The 18,161-nt window shown below is 51.1% G+C and overlaps 1 protein-coding gene and 1 long non-coding RNA gene across 5 annotated transcripts; one reads left to right on the top strand and one right to left on the bottom strand.

Annotated features, from left to right (window-relative positions):
- Positions 1-214: 214 nt before the first annotated feature.
- Positions 215-17,758, top strand: Gpr132 (G protein-coupled receptor 132). Of its 3 annotated transcripts, none has more exons than XM_006516102.3 (3): positions 215-500; positions 12,726-12,816; positions 15,455-17,758. In XM_006516102.3, exons 2-3 carry the CDS (start codon positions 12,789-12,791, stop codon positions 16,573-16,575), a joined length of 1,149 nt encoding a protein of 382 aa, XP_006516165.1. In that variant the 5' UTR covers positions 215-500; positions 12,726-12,788; the 3' UTR covers positions 16,576-17,758. The 3 variants fall into 3 exon arrangements, with proteins under 3 accessions (XP_006516165.1, NP_064309.1, XP_006516166.1); NM_019925.4 differs by lacking the exon at positions 215-500 and adding an exon at positions 7,715-7,761 and having other exon boundaries at positions 15,455-17,755; XM_006516103.2 differs by lacking the exon at positions 215-500 and adding an exon at positions 11,526-11,541.
- On the bottom strand, positions 3,317-8,487 carry Gm30461. Of its 2 annotated transcripts, none has more exons than XR_381993.3 (3): positions 7,980-8,487; positions 6,196-7,512; positions 3,317-3,873 (listed from the first exon to the last, which is right to left on the bottom strand). It is a non-coding gene; the product is annotated as a predicted gene, 30461 (long non-coding RNA). The 2 variants fall into 2 exon arrangements; XR_381994.3 differs by lacking the exon at positions 7,980-8,487 and having other exon boundaries at positions 6,196-6,409; positions 7,194-7,612.
- Positions 17,759-18,161: the final 403 nt, after the last annotated feature.

Here is an 18,161-nt window from a genome sequence, read left to right as displayed (position 1 = left end):
ACACCTGAGGCTTCTTCAGGTGGGTGTGGGCTAACAGGCATGTGTCTGGTTATGCTCCACTGTGTGTCCACCAGCATCTTGGTCTTGTGGGCAAGAGAGGACGCAGCTGGGGTTTTAATGGGAGGAGGGAGGTGTGACTTTGGGGTGCATGGCTTACCCACTACCCCGGAAGGAAGCCACAGAGCCTAGCCATCTGTAGTTGAAGGGACAGGAAGTAAAGCTGGCTCCCCTATCAAATCTTCTCCTTGGTGGGAGATGTATCCCTTGCGGCCTAGAGGGCCCATGTGACCCTGGATTAGCTATTGCTTCACTAAGCGTATGGCACAAGACTCCCAGGCTTAGGATAAGGTCTGCCCATGTGACCAGGAGGGGTCCTGTAGGGCAGACAGCTCATCAACCCCTGAAGCTGCTAGTTATGGGTGACCCCATAAGACACCAGTCAACAACCCAGTGGGATCCCCAGCCTTTGAGGTGGCTACAGCCCCAGCGATCTGTTTCTGGTAAGTACAGAGAGGTGATATCAGTGGGGCGCTTTTTTTTTTTTTCAGTGTTGAACTTATTGGTTTAATCCATATCCAGTATAAAATGACAGAGAATATTCGGGACTTTTCCAGAACTTGTTGGAACTCCTATCCCAATCCAAAGCCAAACTTCATTTTCCATTTTTTATAAAACTCCAGTGAATACCCCAAACAGCAATTTTTAAAAATCAAACATTCTAACAAAATGTAATCAACTATATGCTGACATTTCTTTTTTCTTTTTTCTTTTTAAAAATATTTTTATTAGGTATTTTCCTCATTTACATTTCCAATGCTATCCCAAAAGTCCCCGATACCCTCCCCCCCACTCCCCTACCCACCCACTCCCACTTTTTGGCCCTGGCATTCCCCTATACTGGGGCATATAAAGTTTGTAAGTCCAATGGGCCTCTCTTTCCAGTGATGGCCGACTAGGCCATCTTTTGATACATATGCAGCTAGAGTTAAGAGCTCCGGGGTACTGGTTAGTTCATAATGTTGTTCCACCTATAGAGTGGGGCGCTTTTTAAATGGATTCTCACTTCCATATCTGCACTTCTGGGATGGTGTCACGGGTGTGTGGTACAGAGAAAAGACCAGACCACAGAACCCAGCGCAACCCTGGGCTTTGTAATTCCCCCAACCTCGGTTACTTCTGCTTTCAGAGGCAAAGGGAGGGAAAAACATTGTACCAGGTTTTCTGGGCCTTCCCCGCTGTGTTCTTAGGTCCCCCAGCTCTGTAGATTCACCTGGCCGGGTGTGGTAAGGAGGCAGGGTGTGGTGCAAGAGCCTCCCAGGTCTCATCATCTTACCTGGGGTCATTACTAGAGCCTGCTCCAAATTTTGTGTTGGCCACAGCAGCCATTGGGCTTCACATACAGCACTGTGGACACTTGGAGTGCTGGAGGGGCTTCCTGTGCTGGGCCTTAAGTAGCACCCCTGGTCTCCACACAGCAGCAGCAGCAGCAGCAGCAGCAGCAGCAGCAGCAGCAGCATGTCCCTTATGTACTTCCAGGGATGCTCCATGTTCCCTTGGTGGTGGAGGTGCTGGTGGTCCCCTCTGCTGGGAGAAGGCCTCCAGGTGTGATCCCAGGCAAGGATTGGGTGGTTTTGGTGCAGGGGTTCCCTGGGCGTGGAGAGACCAGCTGAAGATGGTCTGGCTGCCCATGTCTCCAGTTTCTTATTTCCAGTCTGCCCTCAGGCCTTTGACATGGCTGACATCCAGATGACACAGAAATGGAATCTGCAGATCTGGAGTGTGGCCAGATCACTCCACTGAAAGAGGGATGCTGAAGGCTTTCTTCTGTGCGCTGATCTCCCGGAAGCTCGGGATCGGGAGGACAGGAGTGGGCCCACACACTCTACTGTGCACTTCTGCATTTCAATACAGGCTTCAGACTGACTCATGGGAAAGACCCTTGGAGCAGGCAGCACCAAAGTCTGGGAGTGGCCTTTCTTGCTAGGGTTTTTCCTCGGCTCGAGGGACCTTTAGGGTAAACACAGACAGTTCCCGGAAGCTGCTGAGAGTGGATCTGGGTGCTGAGAGTATCCACTGAGGGGCTCTGGGGCTAAAGCATAGAGGCCTGAGATATGGGCTGTGGTCTTCCCTGGGGTGAGAGGAAGAAGATGTGTCTTGCTTGGCCTGGCACATAGTAGGCGGTCACTGATCAGGCCTCTCCTGCCATCCTGGAGGCTGGCCATTAAAAGGTATTCTGTCTCCCTCCTCCCTGAGTCTTGGGAGCTGGTCCCACAAGGTGCCCACTAGCTGCAAACAGCTCTCAGTCTCAGGCTGGGTGACAGAGTGCCACAAGCATCATCTTTGCTGCTACTCCCTCTGTCAGAGAGGGTGACCGGTGACGCGGGAGATGGAATTAGGGACAGAAAAGATGTGCAGGGGACAGTGGAACCAGATAAAGGACCCTGGAGCCAGGGCTCTAGTCCTGAAGGAGACTTAGGTTTCTCAGACTCTCCCTGTTGCCTCTAGTTCCCACAAGGGGCTCGTACCTAACAGACGAGATGCTGAGATCCAGCGCTATGGACCCTTCGGACATAACTTCCAGTTCTCAGAGCCAGGTTGACTCCATCACAAAGCAGAGAAAAGGAGAAAGTCGAGAGCAGGGCCCAGGAGAGGCATGTCCATGGATGGGGTTTCCTCAGGCAAGGTGACCAGTAGATGTCTGAGGTCAAATGTGATAGGAATCCAGGGGGAGGAAGAACAGGTAGGTGCCAGGCAGGGCTGGAACTATATCCAACCTGTGCCAGCCAAGGAGCCAGCTCTACCCCAGCCTCCAGGGCTGCTCACAGACAGTGCTGCTGGCTTGGCAGGTGTGGAAGGAGGTTCTGGACCCTGGACCCTGACTGGGCCAACCTGGAATCTTCCTGGGTTATTTCCAGAAGTAGAGATGGAATGTTCCAGATTCCCACACTAAGGAGGGTAGCTGGTCAAGATACTGCTCCTAAGATGTCTCAAAGCAGGTTCCTGCACCCACGCCCCAGCTGCCCTGAGTCCCCCTGAGTGCTCTGAGCTCTCCATCCTGCCTTGGGGCTTCCTGCCTGGCGTAGACTGCCATCCTGGGATGTGTGTGCTTGGACATAGGCAGCAGAACAACTGTAAGTCTCTGGCTTTGCACTCAGTAACTCCATGCCCTTGGATGCTTCCTCTCCACGGATCCCCTCAACTACCCTGCTGAGAAGGCAGAAGAGCTGCTCAGGGTGGTTCTGGTCAACTCAAAGGGGAAGGGTCTCAGTTCGTCCCTCCGTCCCTCCCTCCCTCTGTCCCTCCCTCCTTCCATCCCTCCCTGATACTGGGAAAATAGCCTTCAAGGCCAGAACTCAAGTAGCTGTCCTTGGTCGCAGGATAAAGACCTGGGGTTGGTTTCTGGGAGTCTTGGAAGCTCCCAGGTCAGCACTGGGGAGAAAACCCAGGGGTTAGGTGTGACTGCGGGAGGTTTGAGGGTTAAAGCAGCCTGGGCCCAGGTGGGGCCCAATGGAACATTGTTCAAAGCAGTGACTTGTGATTCATACTTGGAGAACCCCTCTGTCGAAGGAACCAGGGCATTGAGAATTGGCAAGCCCTTGGGATGACACGTCTCAAAAGCCTCTTCCTTCTGCTTCCTCTTCTGCTTTGGGCGTGTCCCTTCAATACTTCCTTTGCTAGGACTGGAGGCCTCTTGCTGTCTTGTGTACGATAGGTCAACTCCATAGAAACTTCTGTTTCGCGTCTCCCTTGGCATTAGTAAGGCCCAAATGTGGGGAAAGGAGGACAGAGCTCTCCTCTGAGGGACAGATGATGGCAAGAGGAAGGCAGAGGGGCTGAGGCTTGACCTTGAGCGCTGATGTGGGATCAGGTATCCTGTTAACACACGATAAACCCAACAGACAGCTAGGTGTGTGGAAGCAGGCAACCATACTGACAATCCCAAGGAGACAGACCATGCAATCACCAGTACAGAGGTAGCTTATCAAAGCTGGGGCAACCTTTGTGTCCTTTAGTGTCATGGAGAATAATGACTGTTGGGGTTAGAGGGACAGCTCAGCAGTTAATGACACTGGTTGCGCTTACAGAGGACCTGAGTTCAATTCCCAGCATCCACATGGTGGCTCACAGTGTTTTGAACTCCAGTTCCAGGAACTCCTGTGAGTACCAGGACAGACATACCTAAAAGCATACCCGAGGGCTGGAGAGATGGCTCAGCGGGTAAGAGCACTGACTGCTCTTAAGAAGGTCCTAAGTTCAAATGCCAGCAACCACATGGTGGCTCACAACCACCCATAGTGAGATCTGATGCCCTCTTCTGGCATATCTAAAAGACAGCTACAATGTACTTATTTATAATAAATCACTGGGCCTGAGTGAGTGGGGTTGACCGGAGCAGAGCGAGCAGAGGTCCTAAATTCAATTCCCAATGTCCACTCGAAGGCTCACAACCATCTGTACAGCTACAGTGTACTCATATACATGAAATAAATCTTTAAAAAAAAAAAAAAGAAAGAGGAATGAATGTTTGACAAGAACATACCAAGGATGCAAAAACCTATAAGTCCTGAATAGAGGCACGTGCTGATCTTAAGTGAACTTGACATGAGCTAGAGCCAACTTAAAGGAGGGAACCTCAGCTGAGAAAATGTCTCCATAAGATCCAGCTGTAAGGCATTTTCTCAGTTAGTGATCAATGGGGGAGGGACCATCCCATGGTGGGTGGTGCCACTTCTTCGCTGGTGGTCCTGGGCTGTATAAGAAAGCAGGCTGAGAAAGCCATGGGGAGCAAGCCAGTAAGCAGAACTCCTCCATGGACTCTGCATCAGCTCCTGCCATCGGGTTCCCGCCCTGCTTGAGTTCCTGCCCTGACTTGCTTTTTTGTCATGGTGTTTCATCATAGCAGTAGACTATGCCTGTCCTGACTAAGACAGAGTCTCAGGGGAGAAATGGCCCATGCCATCCATGGATGACATGTGTCTGTCTACAGACAACAGAGAAGCAACACACACTCATCTTACACCATCCAGCCATTAGGAAGAAGCGTTCAGACACCCGCTGCATCTGGGTGAACCCAGACGACACTGTGCTGAGCACTATGAGCAAGGCACGCAGGACGAATAGTGTTTGATGCTGCTGGTGCTGAGGTCTCTAGGTCACCTTCATAGAGTCAGCAGGTTGAACTGGGTAGGGTGGTGTTACTGAGCACAGACCTTCATTACAAGGTGAAAGGTTCTGGAGATGATGGTGGGTCCTAGGGAGTACTCTTCTCTAAAGAGTGGTCAAAGCCGGGTGTGGTGGCGCACGCCTTTAATCCCAGCACTCGGGAGGCAGAGGCAGGCGGATTTCTGAGTTTGAGGCCAGCCTGGTCTACAGAGTGAGTTCCAGGACAGCCAGGGCTATACAGAGAAACCCTGTCTCAAAAAACCAAGAAAGAAAGAAAGAAAGAAAGAAAGAAAGAAAGAAAGAAAGAAAGAAAGGAAGGAAGGAAGGAAGGAAGGAAGGAAGGAAGGAAGGAAGGAAGGAAGGAAGAAAGAAAGAAAGAAAGAAAGAAAGAAAGAAAGAAAGAAAGAAAGAAAGAAAGAAAGAAAGAAAAGAAAAGAAAAGAAAAGAAAAGAAAAGAAAGGAAGGAAGGAAGGAAGGAAGGGAAGAAAGAAAGAAAGAAAGAAAGAAAGAAAGAAAGAAAGAAAGAAAGAGAGAGAGAGAGAGAAAGAAAGAAAAAAAGAAAGGAAGGAAGGAAGGGAAGAAAGAAAGAAAGAAAGAAAGAAAGAAAGAAAGAAAGAAAGAAAGAAAGAAAGAAAGAAAAGAAAAGAAAGGAAGGAAGGGAAGAAAGAAAGAAAGAAAGAAAGAAAGAGAGAGAGAGAGAGAGAGAGAGAGAGAAAGAAAAAAAGAAAGGAAGGAAGGAAGGGAAGAAAGAAAGAAAGAAAGAAAGAAAGAAAGAAAGAAAGAAAGAAAGAAAGGAAGGAAGGAAGGAAGGAAGGAAGGAAGGAAGGAAGGAAGGAAGGAAGGAAGGAAGGAAGGAAGGAAGGAAGAGTGGTCAAATGGCCATTTTATAATGAGCTTCAACCACGTTAAAGTTAAATGCTGAAGACCTGTCTGGTTTGTCATGTTGCGGCCTCCAGGGCAGGCAGGCAAGCGTAGGGCTCAGCGCCGCCCATAAGAAGAACTAGTGAACTCGAGAAGGTTGCTAACACCCACCTATAGAATCGGAAGAGGCAATTGCTATTCCTTGTGGAGAATGGAAGGCAGAGCTCTCGATTAGGCTGATCAGGATGCAGGAGGCCATGTCCACTTGTGCCAGAGCCATCAAACCCCTTTGCCCTCCAAGGTCAGGTACGAGTGGCATCGTGGTCAGAGCCCAGGGAGGACTTACTGTGCACTAGATTCCTTGAAGGCGACGGCCCACGAACAGCTGCTTTCAGAAAGTTAAGATGGACTATCTTCAGGCCCGCATGCCAGCTGTCTGCCCCACACCCCTGAGGGCCAGCTTTCTAGGGACTGTACTGCCACCCACACAAATATGTAAATGTCTGTTAGGGGTTGGGTGAGAAAGAAAGGCCTCCAGCCTCACAGCCTTGAAGCCTGGCATGACTCTCAGAGAGCATGTCTGTCTTTGGACTTAGGCAGGGAGCTGCTATCTGGGTCATGACCTTTCAAACTGCTCTGTAAAGCTGGGCTTCGTCGGCTAGCGCTTCTGAAAGTGTTAGCTGAACACAGGCTACCAAGGCCAGCTTTGCCTTCAGTTTTGAGGACTCTGGGAGCTGTCAGGGATGGGGCCAACACCCCCAAGCCTAGAGCCAGCCTTTGGGCTGAGTGTGGTTAAGTTAGTGGTGGGTACCAGCAGTGGCCACCTGCCTTTTTCCAGAGAAAACAGGTTACATTTGGGTGTAAGATGTATGAGCCCAGGGCCACTAGAAGCTGCTGTGCCCATCATCCTGAGCAGCCCTCAGCGGTGGGGCTGCCACAGTAATGCCAAGTACTTACTGTATGTGGCACAGTACTTACTGTATGTGGCACAGTACTTACTGTACTGTGGCACAGTACTTACTGTACTGTGGCACAGTACTTACTGTATGTGGCACAGTACTTACTGTATGTGGCACAGTACTTACTGTATGTGGCACAGTACTTACTGTATGTGGCACAGTACTTACTGTATGTGGCACAGTACTTACTGTATGTGGCACAGTACTTACTGTATGTGGCTCTCACAAGCAAAACCACTTGTAGAGTTCCTGGGTAAAGGCTTTGTTCCGAAATGAAGGATGGTTTCTCAGACAGAGCTGGGGTGGAGGTGTGCCCCCGAGGGCTCTGCCTCCAGGAAGAGATCGGCCGGGATGGTTGGGTTCATGGTAGAGCGCTTGCAGAGTACCAGGTGGGTGTTCCAGCACCAGGCCTGGATGTAAAGAGCTGGTGATGTGACCTGTCCTGCCTGACTCGGGATCAGGTGGGGGCCAGTCCTCCCGGAGCTGCCCAGAAGAGCCGTTTGAGCCTCCATCTTTCAGTTCTCGGTACCTGAGAAGAGCCATCATCCGAGCAAGGTCAGACAGGTCTGGAGCTGTTTTTCTGTCATCCCAACCCATTGTCATCACAGTGATGTAAGCCTGACGCTAGCCTGCGTTGTGGTTAGGGGAGTTCCTTGGAGTGAGCGTGCTCAGATACCCCCTCCCACTACTTCCTGAAACCTCCCAGCTGGGCCTGCAGAGGGGTGCTCAGCCCTGCCTCAGGACGGGCCTGCCCTGTGCTGCCTCAGGACTGGCTTGGGTAAGTCAGTGGATCCTAGATCTGGGGAGTGGGTCTGGGGGGGCCATGCTCTCCATAGTGGTTCTGAAAGAAATGTGATTTTGATGGCATAACAGTGTGGCTTGGCCCCAAGTGTTTAGCCAAGGCTTGTCCCCAAGAAGGGACTCAGGGGCACCATGCCCACCTATGTAAGGGCACAGGGACAATAGCATATATCAGACTGCTCTTCCCCAACCTACCTGGATGCTTCTGGAAGATCTTTACCCCAACTGTAGATACAGACGCTAGTAGAAGGACTGGACTTCCTCTGACAGGGAGCTGAGGACCACAGAGGCATCCTGGTCAGTATGGTTGGTGGGACTAGGGGTTCCTCTTCCTAGGAGTTACCTAGGGTTAGAGGCAGGCTCTGAGGAGGGATGAACAGTGGGGCTCCACTGGGATAGGCTGTGTGGTCGTGAGGCTAGATCCTGGGGCTGGCCACTAACCGACTCTGAGGCAGGCATTTGGAGTGCCTGTCAGAGGAGATCTTGTAACTTCTACTAGATTTGTGAGGACAGACTCATGGACTGCTCAGCATGGCCACCGAGGACTGTGAGCAGCTGTTATGGTCTTACCAATGAGGGCACGTGGCACAATGTCTTAGGGGGCTAACCACGCAGAGGGGTGAGAACGGAGACACCCCGAGGGAAGGTGGGAAGGAAGAGTAGCTGGTGCAAGCACTCAGCTTAGAGATCAGTCAAACTGAAATGTGCGTTATTGAGAAGTGTGGTGTGGGGGATGGGCCCCCAGATATACAGGATGTATAGTTGACACTAGTAATTTAACGGTTCCTGCCAAATGGCGTTCTGAATTTGAGTCAGTGTTCTGAGTTTGAGGACAGAAATGAGGAGGAAGTTTTGTTGTTGTTGTTATTTTTTGCCTTTCACCTCTCTCTCCTCTCCTCTCTCTCTCCTCTGCCCTCTCTCTCCTCTCTCTCCTCTCTTCTCTCTCTCCTCTCTCTTCTCTCTCCTCTCTCTCCTCTCTCCTCTGCCCTCTCTCTCCTCTCTTTCCTCTCTCCTCTCTCTTTCTCCTCTCTCTCCTCTCTTCTCTCTCCTCTCTCTCTCCTCTCCTCTTTCTCTCTCTCTTTCTGTATGTATGTGTGCATGTGTGTGTGTTTCCATGTGTATGGGCACACATGTGTACACACACACACACACACACACACACACACACACACACACACACACACACACACACGTGAATGTGGAGTCCAGAGATTGATGTTCCAAACCATCCCCAGTTGCTCTTCCATCTTCTTCCTTGAGGCAGGGTCTTTCATTCAAGCCTAGAGTCTACAGATGTGGCTACTCTTGCTAGCTGGCTTGCTCTGGGGGGGATCTCATCTCTACCTTCTGAGGCTGGAATCCATAGGTGGACTGCTACAGGAACTAGGCATTTATGTGAGTTCTGGGGATCCAAATATAAGTCCTTATACTCGTGTGACAAGCACTTTTACCACTGAGCTGTCTCCCGCCAGGCCCCAGAGAAGCCCATAGGAGGATGGAAAAGTGAAAGATCAAAGCAACCCAAAAAAAACAGAAATTCCTGCAGTAGAGAAATATGGCACAGTGTGCTGGTGGCTCAATGGGCCAGTCCAGCCACCCTGGCTTACAGTTCACCTCTCCACAGGGCGGAAACAAAGTGTGTCTTCCCTTTGTGCTTTCCTGTCCGTTAGGAAAGCTCCACAGTCAAAAGACTGACAGGACCGTCAGCATCACAGGTGGCCTGTGCACAGCATCACAGGTGGCCTGTGCATGTTCTGGCTACCCCAAGTACCTCTCTTTCTGGAAGATGGGTCTCCTGAGGGGAGGGGCTGCATGGTGTGGGAGTGGGCCTAGGGAAGGCTGGAGGCAGGAGAGTGGAAGTGGGAAGGATGGTGGGAGCAGGTGGCCATGAAGAAGGTATGGTTTGAAGATGGCTGGATAAGGTCAACATGAGTCTGAGGACTGGTGGCAAGGGGAAGCAGGGGTGTGGCTGGGAGTTAGGGCAGGTAGAAGAGGACATCCAGGGCCGGTTCACCATGCAGCCTGGTGGCTACAAGTGACGTGCTAAGGTCATCATTCCAGATGTGTTGCCCTTTGTCCAATGGATGCTTGATGGCGTTCAGCCTGCTATAGGTCTGTCTAAGTAACGGAGTCCACCAGCCCAAGCAGACATCACAACCATGTGAGTGTGTGGCCCTTGTGGGTGTGATGAGCCTTGAGTACAGTAGGGCACTCTCTGCCACATTCTCGGAAGGTTTGGGAGCACACTGTTGCCGAGTCCTGATGAAAGTTGGCCATGATCTTCTTACCCTCAGGGGTCAGCCATTTCCAACTCTCTCACAGATGACACACACCGCTGAAGATGGCCCAGGACATCAAGAGGAAATGTCACTACCCAGAGCCAGGCCTGCCACCCACAACAAACAGAGAGGCCAGTGTCTGCTTCTTGGAGAAGACAGATGCAGGGGTCCTTCTCTTCTCCCTTGTCTTTCCACATCCGTAGTCAGTTCAGGGATTCCTGAGGTGGCCTAGCCCAGCTGCACTTCTGAGAGAAGCCTATATCTTGTAGCATGGGGCTGTTGACCCTTGTCCCTTCCTGTGGAAGAAAAAGCCTAGTTGTTGCAAGACATCCACAACAACTGATCTGACCAAGTTAGGGACCCTTGGAGCTTAGACAGGAAAGGGAGGGGCTCTGAGTGTTCTGAGGGAGACCCTTTAGCACAGAGAAGACCAACAGCTGAAAGGAAAGTGGCAGGTTGGGAAAGGGACAAGTCTAAGGGATGGCGTGCCCTGAGCACAAAGGATAATGACACGAATACAAGGCCAATAGCTGTGTCAGCTACCCAAGAGAAGCCATGGTGAGGAGCCACATTATAGTGTAGGGATTCAAGAGCCTCCCTGCTTCTCTGGGGTCCTAGCGCAGTGTGCTCTGGCCTGAGCCTCATGGTGGCTCTCCTTTGGTGTAAGTGTTGATGCTCTGTGGGTTAGGGGACACGACCCAGGTGGGGGTATCATGGCCTTGTTTTGTTCTGTCTAAGCTGAGCAGTTAGTCCCAACAGCTCACTCTGCCTCCCTGGCCAAGTTCTGTCCACAGTTGACAGGGATGTGACTTGCAGGTATGGCAGTTTCCCACAGTGCATCCTCACCGCAGGAGGGAAGTGTCTGTCACGTTTTCTGCTGAGCCCTTGCTTCCTCTGGCTTCTACACCCTGAGCACCATCCCCTTCACCACACTTAGGGTTTCTAGGTGTTTAGGATGAACATGGTGCAGCCCCTGTAAGGGACAGACCTGCCCTAGGCTGCCTCTGCAGCTGGCTTTACGGAACTCTAATTCTAGTTGCAGGGACAGCAGGTGCAGGCCTCTCAGGGCTCTGACTCTGGGGCTCCATGCAGTCATGTGCTCATTCGCTAGAACAGGGGTCATGCTTAGTGGTATTTTGAGTTTGGAAAGAGCAGAAGCTTGCTGCACCAGATGTAGAGCAGAGAGTGACTGGCAAGCTGTTAAGGCCCACAGCATGCTCAGGACTGAGACCCAGAGGGACAGACCTGGTGTACAGCAGGTCAGGGCATGGTGGGGTGATGCGAGGAACCTGCTGAGAGTCAATGCTTGGAGTGGCTCTTCTTGCCTTCCCTGGCTTTGCCTCTCTTTGATGTGTGCTGAGGTATCACTTTAGACTTCTTCAGAGGTCAGCCACCTTCTCGGGTGTTCGGTTCAGCTTCCTGTTGTTTTCAGAAACTCCTGAGAAGGAAGCAGAGGAGCTGGGCACTGGTGCCGACTGGTGAGGCTCCATGGCTTGGTATGGATGTCTGGGGGCTCTTGGACTGGCTTCCATAGGATCCCAAAGGCCACTCCCGCGGCCCAATGCACTCTGGGGAAATACCGTGGTTATCTGCCTGGCTGAGGGGCAGCCATGTGTGTCGGGGGAGCAGGTGGGCAGCAGGTCAGACACACTTAACTTTTCAGGTCATTATTTTTAATCAGAAATAAAAAATCCCTAGGAGGAATTTTAGCAAGTTCAGACTTTCTTAACGGTGTTGGAAACTGACTGCAAAGTGGGGCTCTGAAATATTGGTACCTAGTGACCACCCCGTTGTGTAGCTTCAGGGTGCCATGTCTTCAGACTTCAGAACACTGATTTAGTTATTTTTGTCAGCCTGATAGGCAGGAAAACAAAACAAAACAAAGAGACCGTTCTTCATGCTGATTTTGCGTTTCTTCGCCTTTTGGGAGCTCTTAATTCTTCTGTGGGAGCTCATGTGCCATCAGCTTTGCCAACCATAACCAACAAATAACAGTTTTAACTCTGGTATCCAGGGTGATGCTTTGATGCTCCCTGGTGCCTGGTTGTCTGTACTGCATTACCTTTGTTGACTGTGGGGTGCTCTAGACTCTTTGTTGAATGAGTCAGTCTGGGATGATGGGCATTGCAACAGCACACCTGGCTGGCAGGCTGGCTGGCTGGCTGGGTGGGTGAATGGATGGATGGATGGATGGATGGATGGGTGGATGGATGGATGGATGGATGGATGGATGGATGGATGGATGGATGGATGGATGGATAGGTGGGAGGGTGGTTGGCTGGCTGACTGGGTGGATGGATGGGTGGATGGGTGTATGTATATATGTAGTATGGATGGATGGATAGATGGATGGGTGGATGTATGTATGTATGTATGTATGTATGTATTATATATGTATGTGTGGATGGATAGATGGTTGGGTGGGTAGATGGGTGTATGTATGTATGTGTGCATGTATATATGTATGTATGTATACATATATGGATGGATGGATGGATGGATGGATGGATGGATGGATAGGTGGGTGGGTGGGTGGGGGTAGGTGGGAGGGTAGCTGGCTGGCTTATTCTCATTGGCTTTTTGTTTTGTTTTGTTTTGCTTTGCTTTGCTTTGTTTTGTTTGCATTTTCACCTAACTCCGTTTCAACACGCTCTTTCTCCAGGTCATTTTAAGCTGCCAGAGCCACCTTCACAAGGGGGTCCACAGAACTCACATAGGAGCCACCATGAGATCAGAACCTACCAATGCAGCAGGTGAGAGAATCTTGTTTGACTGAGGCATTGAAGAAGGCCCGGAAGAATTCCTATGTGGTCTCATCACACAGTGAAGATCCAAAGGCTTCTGTGGGCCTGAGCAAGCAGCGAGAGGCAGAGCCGTGCCAGGGAATCTGTTCAGTGTGGTTCTGGGAAAGGCAAGGCTGCAGCTTGGTCACAGACTGTGTCCCTTGCAGTTTTCAGGGAAACTGTATGGTGTGTGGGTAGGGTGGGGTGCGGGTGGGGTACAGAGATGAAGCATCTGAACTGGGTGAGACTGACACAGGACAACAGGACAGAGGGAGATGAGAGTCTGAAGTGGGATGGAGCAGTGAGACAGACAGGGCAGAAGGACAGAGGGGTGTCTGAACCTGCCTGAGGGTGCTGTCACAGTGGGAAGAGAGCTACCCAGGTAAGAAGCTGTTTGACACCTATGCCTGTCTATGGGCTTATCCCTCACCCTTGCTGCCTGCTGGCCCCAGGTTCTGACGTCAAGATTTAGCACTGGGATCCAAGGCAGCTCACCACCTCTGGAACCTCAACCTCACTTTCTCTATTCAGATGTGGTAATAGATGCCTCTGAGCGATGACCCAGGGCACCCAGATTGTGGGAGGAAGGTGCCTCACACACACTGTTAAAAAGGAAAAAACATAAAAGCAGAAGCTGGCTGGCTATGCCTGAGCTCTGATCTCTGCAGATAGGGCTGCAAAGCAGAGCAGACACTTGAAAGTAGCACAGGCTTCCTCAGAGTAAACACAGTGGCCACGTGACCCAGCAAGCTCACTTTTAGGTGTACCCAAAAAGGAGACAGCAGGGACAGAAGTCAGGGACACCAATGCTCATATTGTTCATGTGGCAAGCAGCCTAGGTTCCATGCACACGTGACAAGTGTCAGAGTGTCTCTGTGTTCACTGGGGAGTGTTCCTGTGCATGGAGTGTCTTGATGGGATGCTAGCCTGTCTCAAAAAGAAGACATGTTCTGACACACCCTATGATGTGGATGAACCCGGAAGATGCTATGCTCAGTAGACTAAATCTGCACCGATGATGAATCCGTTTGGGTGAGGCTGCTCTACAGAGGCAGGGAGAATGCAAGGGAGGAAAGTGTGTGTGTGTGTGTGTGTGTGTGTGTGTGTGTGTGTGTGTGTGTATGTGCATGTGTGTATATGTGTGTGTGCATGTGTGCATATGTGTGTATGTGTGTATATGTGTGTATGTGTATGTATGTGTATGTGTGTATATGTGTTTGTATGAGTGTGTATGTGTGTGTTTGTACATGTATATGTGTATGTATATGTATGTGTGTGTGTATGTGTGTGTGTGTGTGTGTGTATTTCTAGAAGAGCTTTGGTCTGCAGGCTGAGAAGATTCTAGAGGTGGGAACTGGCTCCACTCCACACAGCAGCCAGTTAGTTAGTGACGGTCAGCTGCATGCAGGGGAATGAAGGACTCGGAGAGAACGTTCTGTGCTATGTGTGTTCCATAGAGATTAAAAAGGAGGCCTGGAGCCGAGCATGGTGGTGCACGCCTTTAATCCCAGCACTTGGGAGGCAGAGTCAGGTGGATTTCTGAGTTCATTGCCAGCCTGGTCTACAGAGTGAATTCCAGGACAGGCAGGGCTACACAGAGAAACCCTGTCTCAAAAAACCAACCAACCAAAAAAAAAAAAAAAAAAAAAAAAGAGGAGGCCTGCGAAATGTATCAGTTGCCTAAGAAAGATTCAGGCTCTGGTTGGGGACAGGTCACCTTCCTAACAAGGAGCCCTCACCTGAGGAGTAGTGCGGTTCTTAGCTGGCATCCTATCACTCATGGCCAGAGTGGAATCCATCCAGGCTGAGGACGATGGCATGGGCAGCTGAGATCCCAGGGAGTATGGGACAATTGGCCAGGACAACCAGAGCCATGGAACAGATATCAGCCTGGGACCAGGAGGCAGTGCCCTTGGGGCCTCCAAATCTGACCCACGACATGGCTGAAGGCTTCTCCACCAGATGACCAGTGTGGCCAGAGAAAGAGGGTTTGGAGAGAATTCATCTGCCCACATCTGTCAGGGTCTGGGGTTGGTGACTGTCCTCACCATTCTCTGGTCCAACTGGCTTCCTCTAGCTGCAGTCTTTTGAACTCCTGATGTGTCTAGTCTGAAGTCCGTAAAACTTCCCTTTTACTTAAAAGATTTATTTATTAATTGTGTGTGTATAGCAGGCATACATGTGCCACTGAGTGTGTGTTGCAGGCATGTATGTGCACTGTGCATCTGTAGCATGTATGTATGTGCACTGTGCGTCTGTAGCATGTATGTATGTGCCCTGTGTGTATGTAGCAGGCATGCATGTGTACTGTGTGTATGTAACAGGCATGCATGCACCTCTGAGTGTGTGTTACAGGCATGCATGTGCACTGGACATGTGTAGCAGGCATGCATGTGCCACTGAGTGTATAGCAGGCATACATGTATACAGTACGCATGTGAAAGTCAGAGAACACCTCAGCTAGTCAGGATCCGCCCCACATTTTACCTGATGAGTCATCTCCCCGACCCCACCCCCATCGAGCTTCTTACTCTTTCTTGGTATTATAAATCTCCCTGAGTGGGAGTAGTTCCGTAACTCCTACTGCTGTGTCATTTCTGCCCCACAGGAAACACCACACTGGGGGTTACCTCCGTTCTTCAGAGCACCTCAGTACCTTCTTCTGAGACCTGCCACGTCTCCTACGAGGAGAGCAGAGTGGTCCTGGTGGTGGTGTACAGTGCCGTGTGCCTGCTGGGCCTACCAGCCAACTGCCTGACTGCCTGGCTGACGCTGCTGCAAGTCCTGCAGAGGAACGTGCTAGCCGTCTACCTGTTCTGCCTGTCCCTCTGTGAGCTGCTCTACATCAGCACGGTGCCATTGTGGATCATCTACATCCAGAATCAGCACAAATGGAACCTGGGTCCGCAGGCCTGCAAGGTGACTGCTTACATCTTCTTCTGCAACATCTACATCAGCATCCTCTTGCTCTGCTGCATTTCCTGCGACCGCTACATGGCCGTGGTCTATGCACTGGAGAGCCGAGGCCACCGCCACCAGAGGACTGCTGTCACCATTTCTGCGTGTGTGATTCTTCTTGTTGGACTTGTTAACTATCCAGTGTTTGACATGAAGGTGGAGAAGAGTTTCTGCTTTGAGCCCCTGAGGATGAACAGCAAGATAGCCGGCTACCACTACCTGCGTTTCACCTTTGGCTTTGCCATCCCTCTCGGCATCCTGGCGTTCACCAATCACCAGATCTTCCGGAGCATCAAACTCAGTGACAGCCTGAGCGCTGCGCAGAAGAACAAGGTGAAGCGCTCCGCCATCGCGGTCGTCACCATCTTCCTGGTCTGCTTTGCTCCCTACCACGTGGTACTCCTCGTCAAAGCTGCCAGCTTTTCCTTCTACCAAGGAGACATGGATGCCGTGTGTGCCTTTGAAAGCAGACTGTACACAGTCTCTATGGTGTTTCTGTGCCTGTCTACAGTCAACAGTGTGGCTGACCCCATCATCTACGTGCTGGGTACAGACCACTCTCGGCAAGAAGTGTCCAGAATCCACACAGGGTGGAAAAAGTGGTCCACAAAGACATATGTTACATGCTCAAAGGACTCTGAGGAGACACACTTGCCCACAGAGCTTTCAAACACATACACCTTCCCCAATCCCGCGCACCCTCCAGGATCACAGCCAGCGAAGCTAGGTTTACTGTGCTCGCCAGAGAGACTGCCTGAGGAGCTCTGCTAAGTCCACTCTTCCTCAAAACTAGCACCAGTCACACATACCTGGTCCTCTGAGTCACCGTCTGGGGTGTCCACAGCACTATAGATGCCTTTGTTCGGGCACACGCTGCTGATCTTTCCTTCCTAAGGCCACCAACTCTGAAAGTATCTGTTCCTTAGACGTCCTCAGGCTCCCCTCTATGGAAAGCGGGGCTTGCTAAGGAGCCTGTGGCTCTTAGGAGAGCTCTTTATCAGCAGTGTGCTCTGCGGGGCTCCCAGCGGCCATCAGCTGAGCACCTGGTAGGACACTTTATTCCCCCATTGTCCAGTGGCTAACACAGTTAGTTCATCTTGGGGCTTTCCACTGAGATGGAAGTGAACTGTGTTCAGAGTTACCACCATGGAGATAGGAGTCCAACCCTGCGGGCTCCCACTGGGGGTTGGTTCTGAGTGGACATAATTGTCTTCTGGAGGAGCCATGGAGCACGGTGGCCAATTGATCCAGCTCCTAGTAGCCCAGGATATCCTCCCCTGGGACCCCTCAACCATTTACATTAGGAAGTGCTAGTGGACACCCCAGGAATAGGTTGGTATAGCTGCTACCAGATAAGGAGTTATCTGACATCTGGCATGTCTTTCTTTGCCTTGCAACTTCTGGCTTTGACATCACAGAGGAGGTAGGCTGGGGCTCTTGAAAGGGCAAGCCAGGAGCAAGCCCCACTTTGCCCCGTTTTCTCCAATGTTGACTCTGAGTCAAATCCCGGCTCTGCTCCAAGAGCCTTGTCTTGCTGAGTCATTCCTGTGCTACCTCACTGGGTCACTCGCTGCTGGGACTGACGCCGCCCCCTCCCCCCCCCCCGACCCCACCCCATCCCAGAGGCTCCTGATGCACTTGGAGTGCAAGGGCCAAGGACCCTGAGCTTGGTGGGCCTCGGAGCTGATCCTCCTGAAGCACACACATCACGGATGCTGCACTGAGACTGTGACCTCAGAGTTAACTTCAGCTCTACCTTGGAAGAAGTACGGAGAATAAGAACACAGACTTCCTTTCCTTGCTACAGGGCATTTTTGATTGTTTTTTGAGACGAGGTTTCTCGCACCTCAGACTGATCTTAAACTCACTAAGTAACATAGGAAGACCTGTTTTCTCCTGATTCTGTCTGTTGTCCCCATCTCTTGGGGTGGAATTAAAAGGATGCATCACCAGCCTCGGACTTCCTCTTCAGTGATGTTTGCTTGTTTGTTTGTTTGTTTGTTTGTGTGGCTGTGTTGGCAGAGCCGTGTGTGTGTGTGTGTGTGTGTGTGTGTGTGTGTGTGTGTGTGTGTGGCTCGAGCACACACAGTCCCATGCACTAAGGCCAAAGGTTGACCCCTGACATCTTCCTTGATATCTTCTTTAAGTGTGAGTCAGGGTCTCACACTGAAACCAGAGCTCACCAATTTGGCTGAACCAGTTAGCCGGCTTGCTCCAGTGATCTCTGTCTCTGCCTTGCATGCAGTGGGGCGGTACAGGCAGGCGGCCATGCTTGCTTGCCCTTGTGCCTCGCTTTGTTTTGTTCTGCTTTTAGGAGACAAGTTTCTCTCTGTAGTCCTGACTGTCCTCTGTAGACC

This window comes from Mus musculus, chromosome 12 (genome assembly GCF_000001635.26).
Source record: "Mus musculus strain C57BL/6J chromosome 12, GRCm38.p6 C57BL/6J".
Lineage (NCBI taxonomy): Eukaryota > Metazoa > Chordata > Mammalia > Rodentia > Muridae > Mus > Mus musculus.
Note: the sequence above shows the minus strand (reverse complement) of the source record. Positions and strands in the feature narration are given on the sequence as shown.

Excerpts from the sequence above, each read along its gene's own strand:
- Gpr132 (XM_006516102.3), top strand. The coding sequence starts at position 12,789 with ATGAGATCAGAACCTACCAATGCAGCAG. Across the intron at positions 12,817-15,454 it reads AGAACCTACCAATGCAGCAG|GAAACACCACACTGGGGGTT; the intron begins GTGAGAGAATCT and ends TCTGCCCCACAG.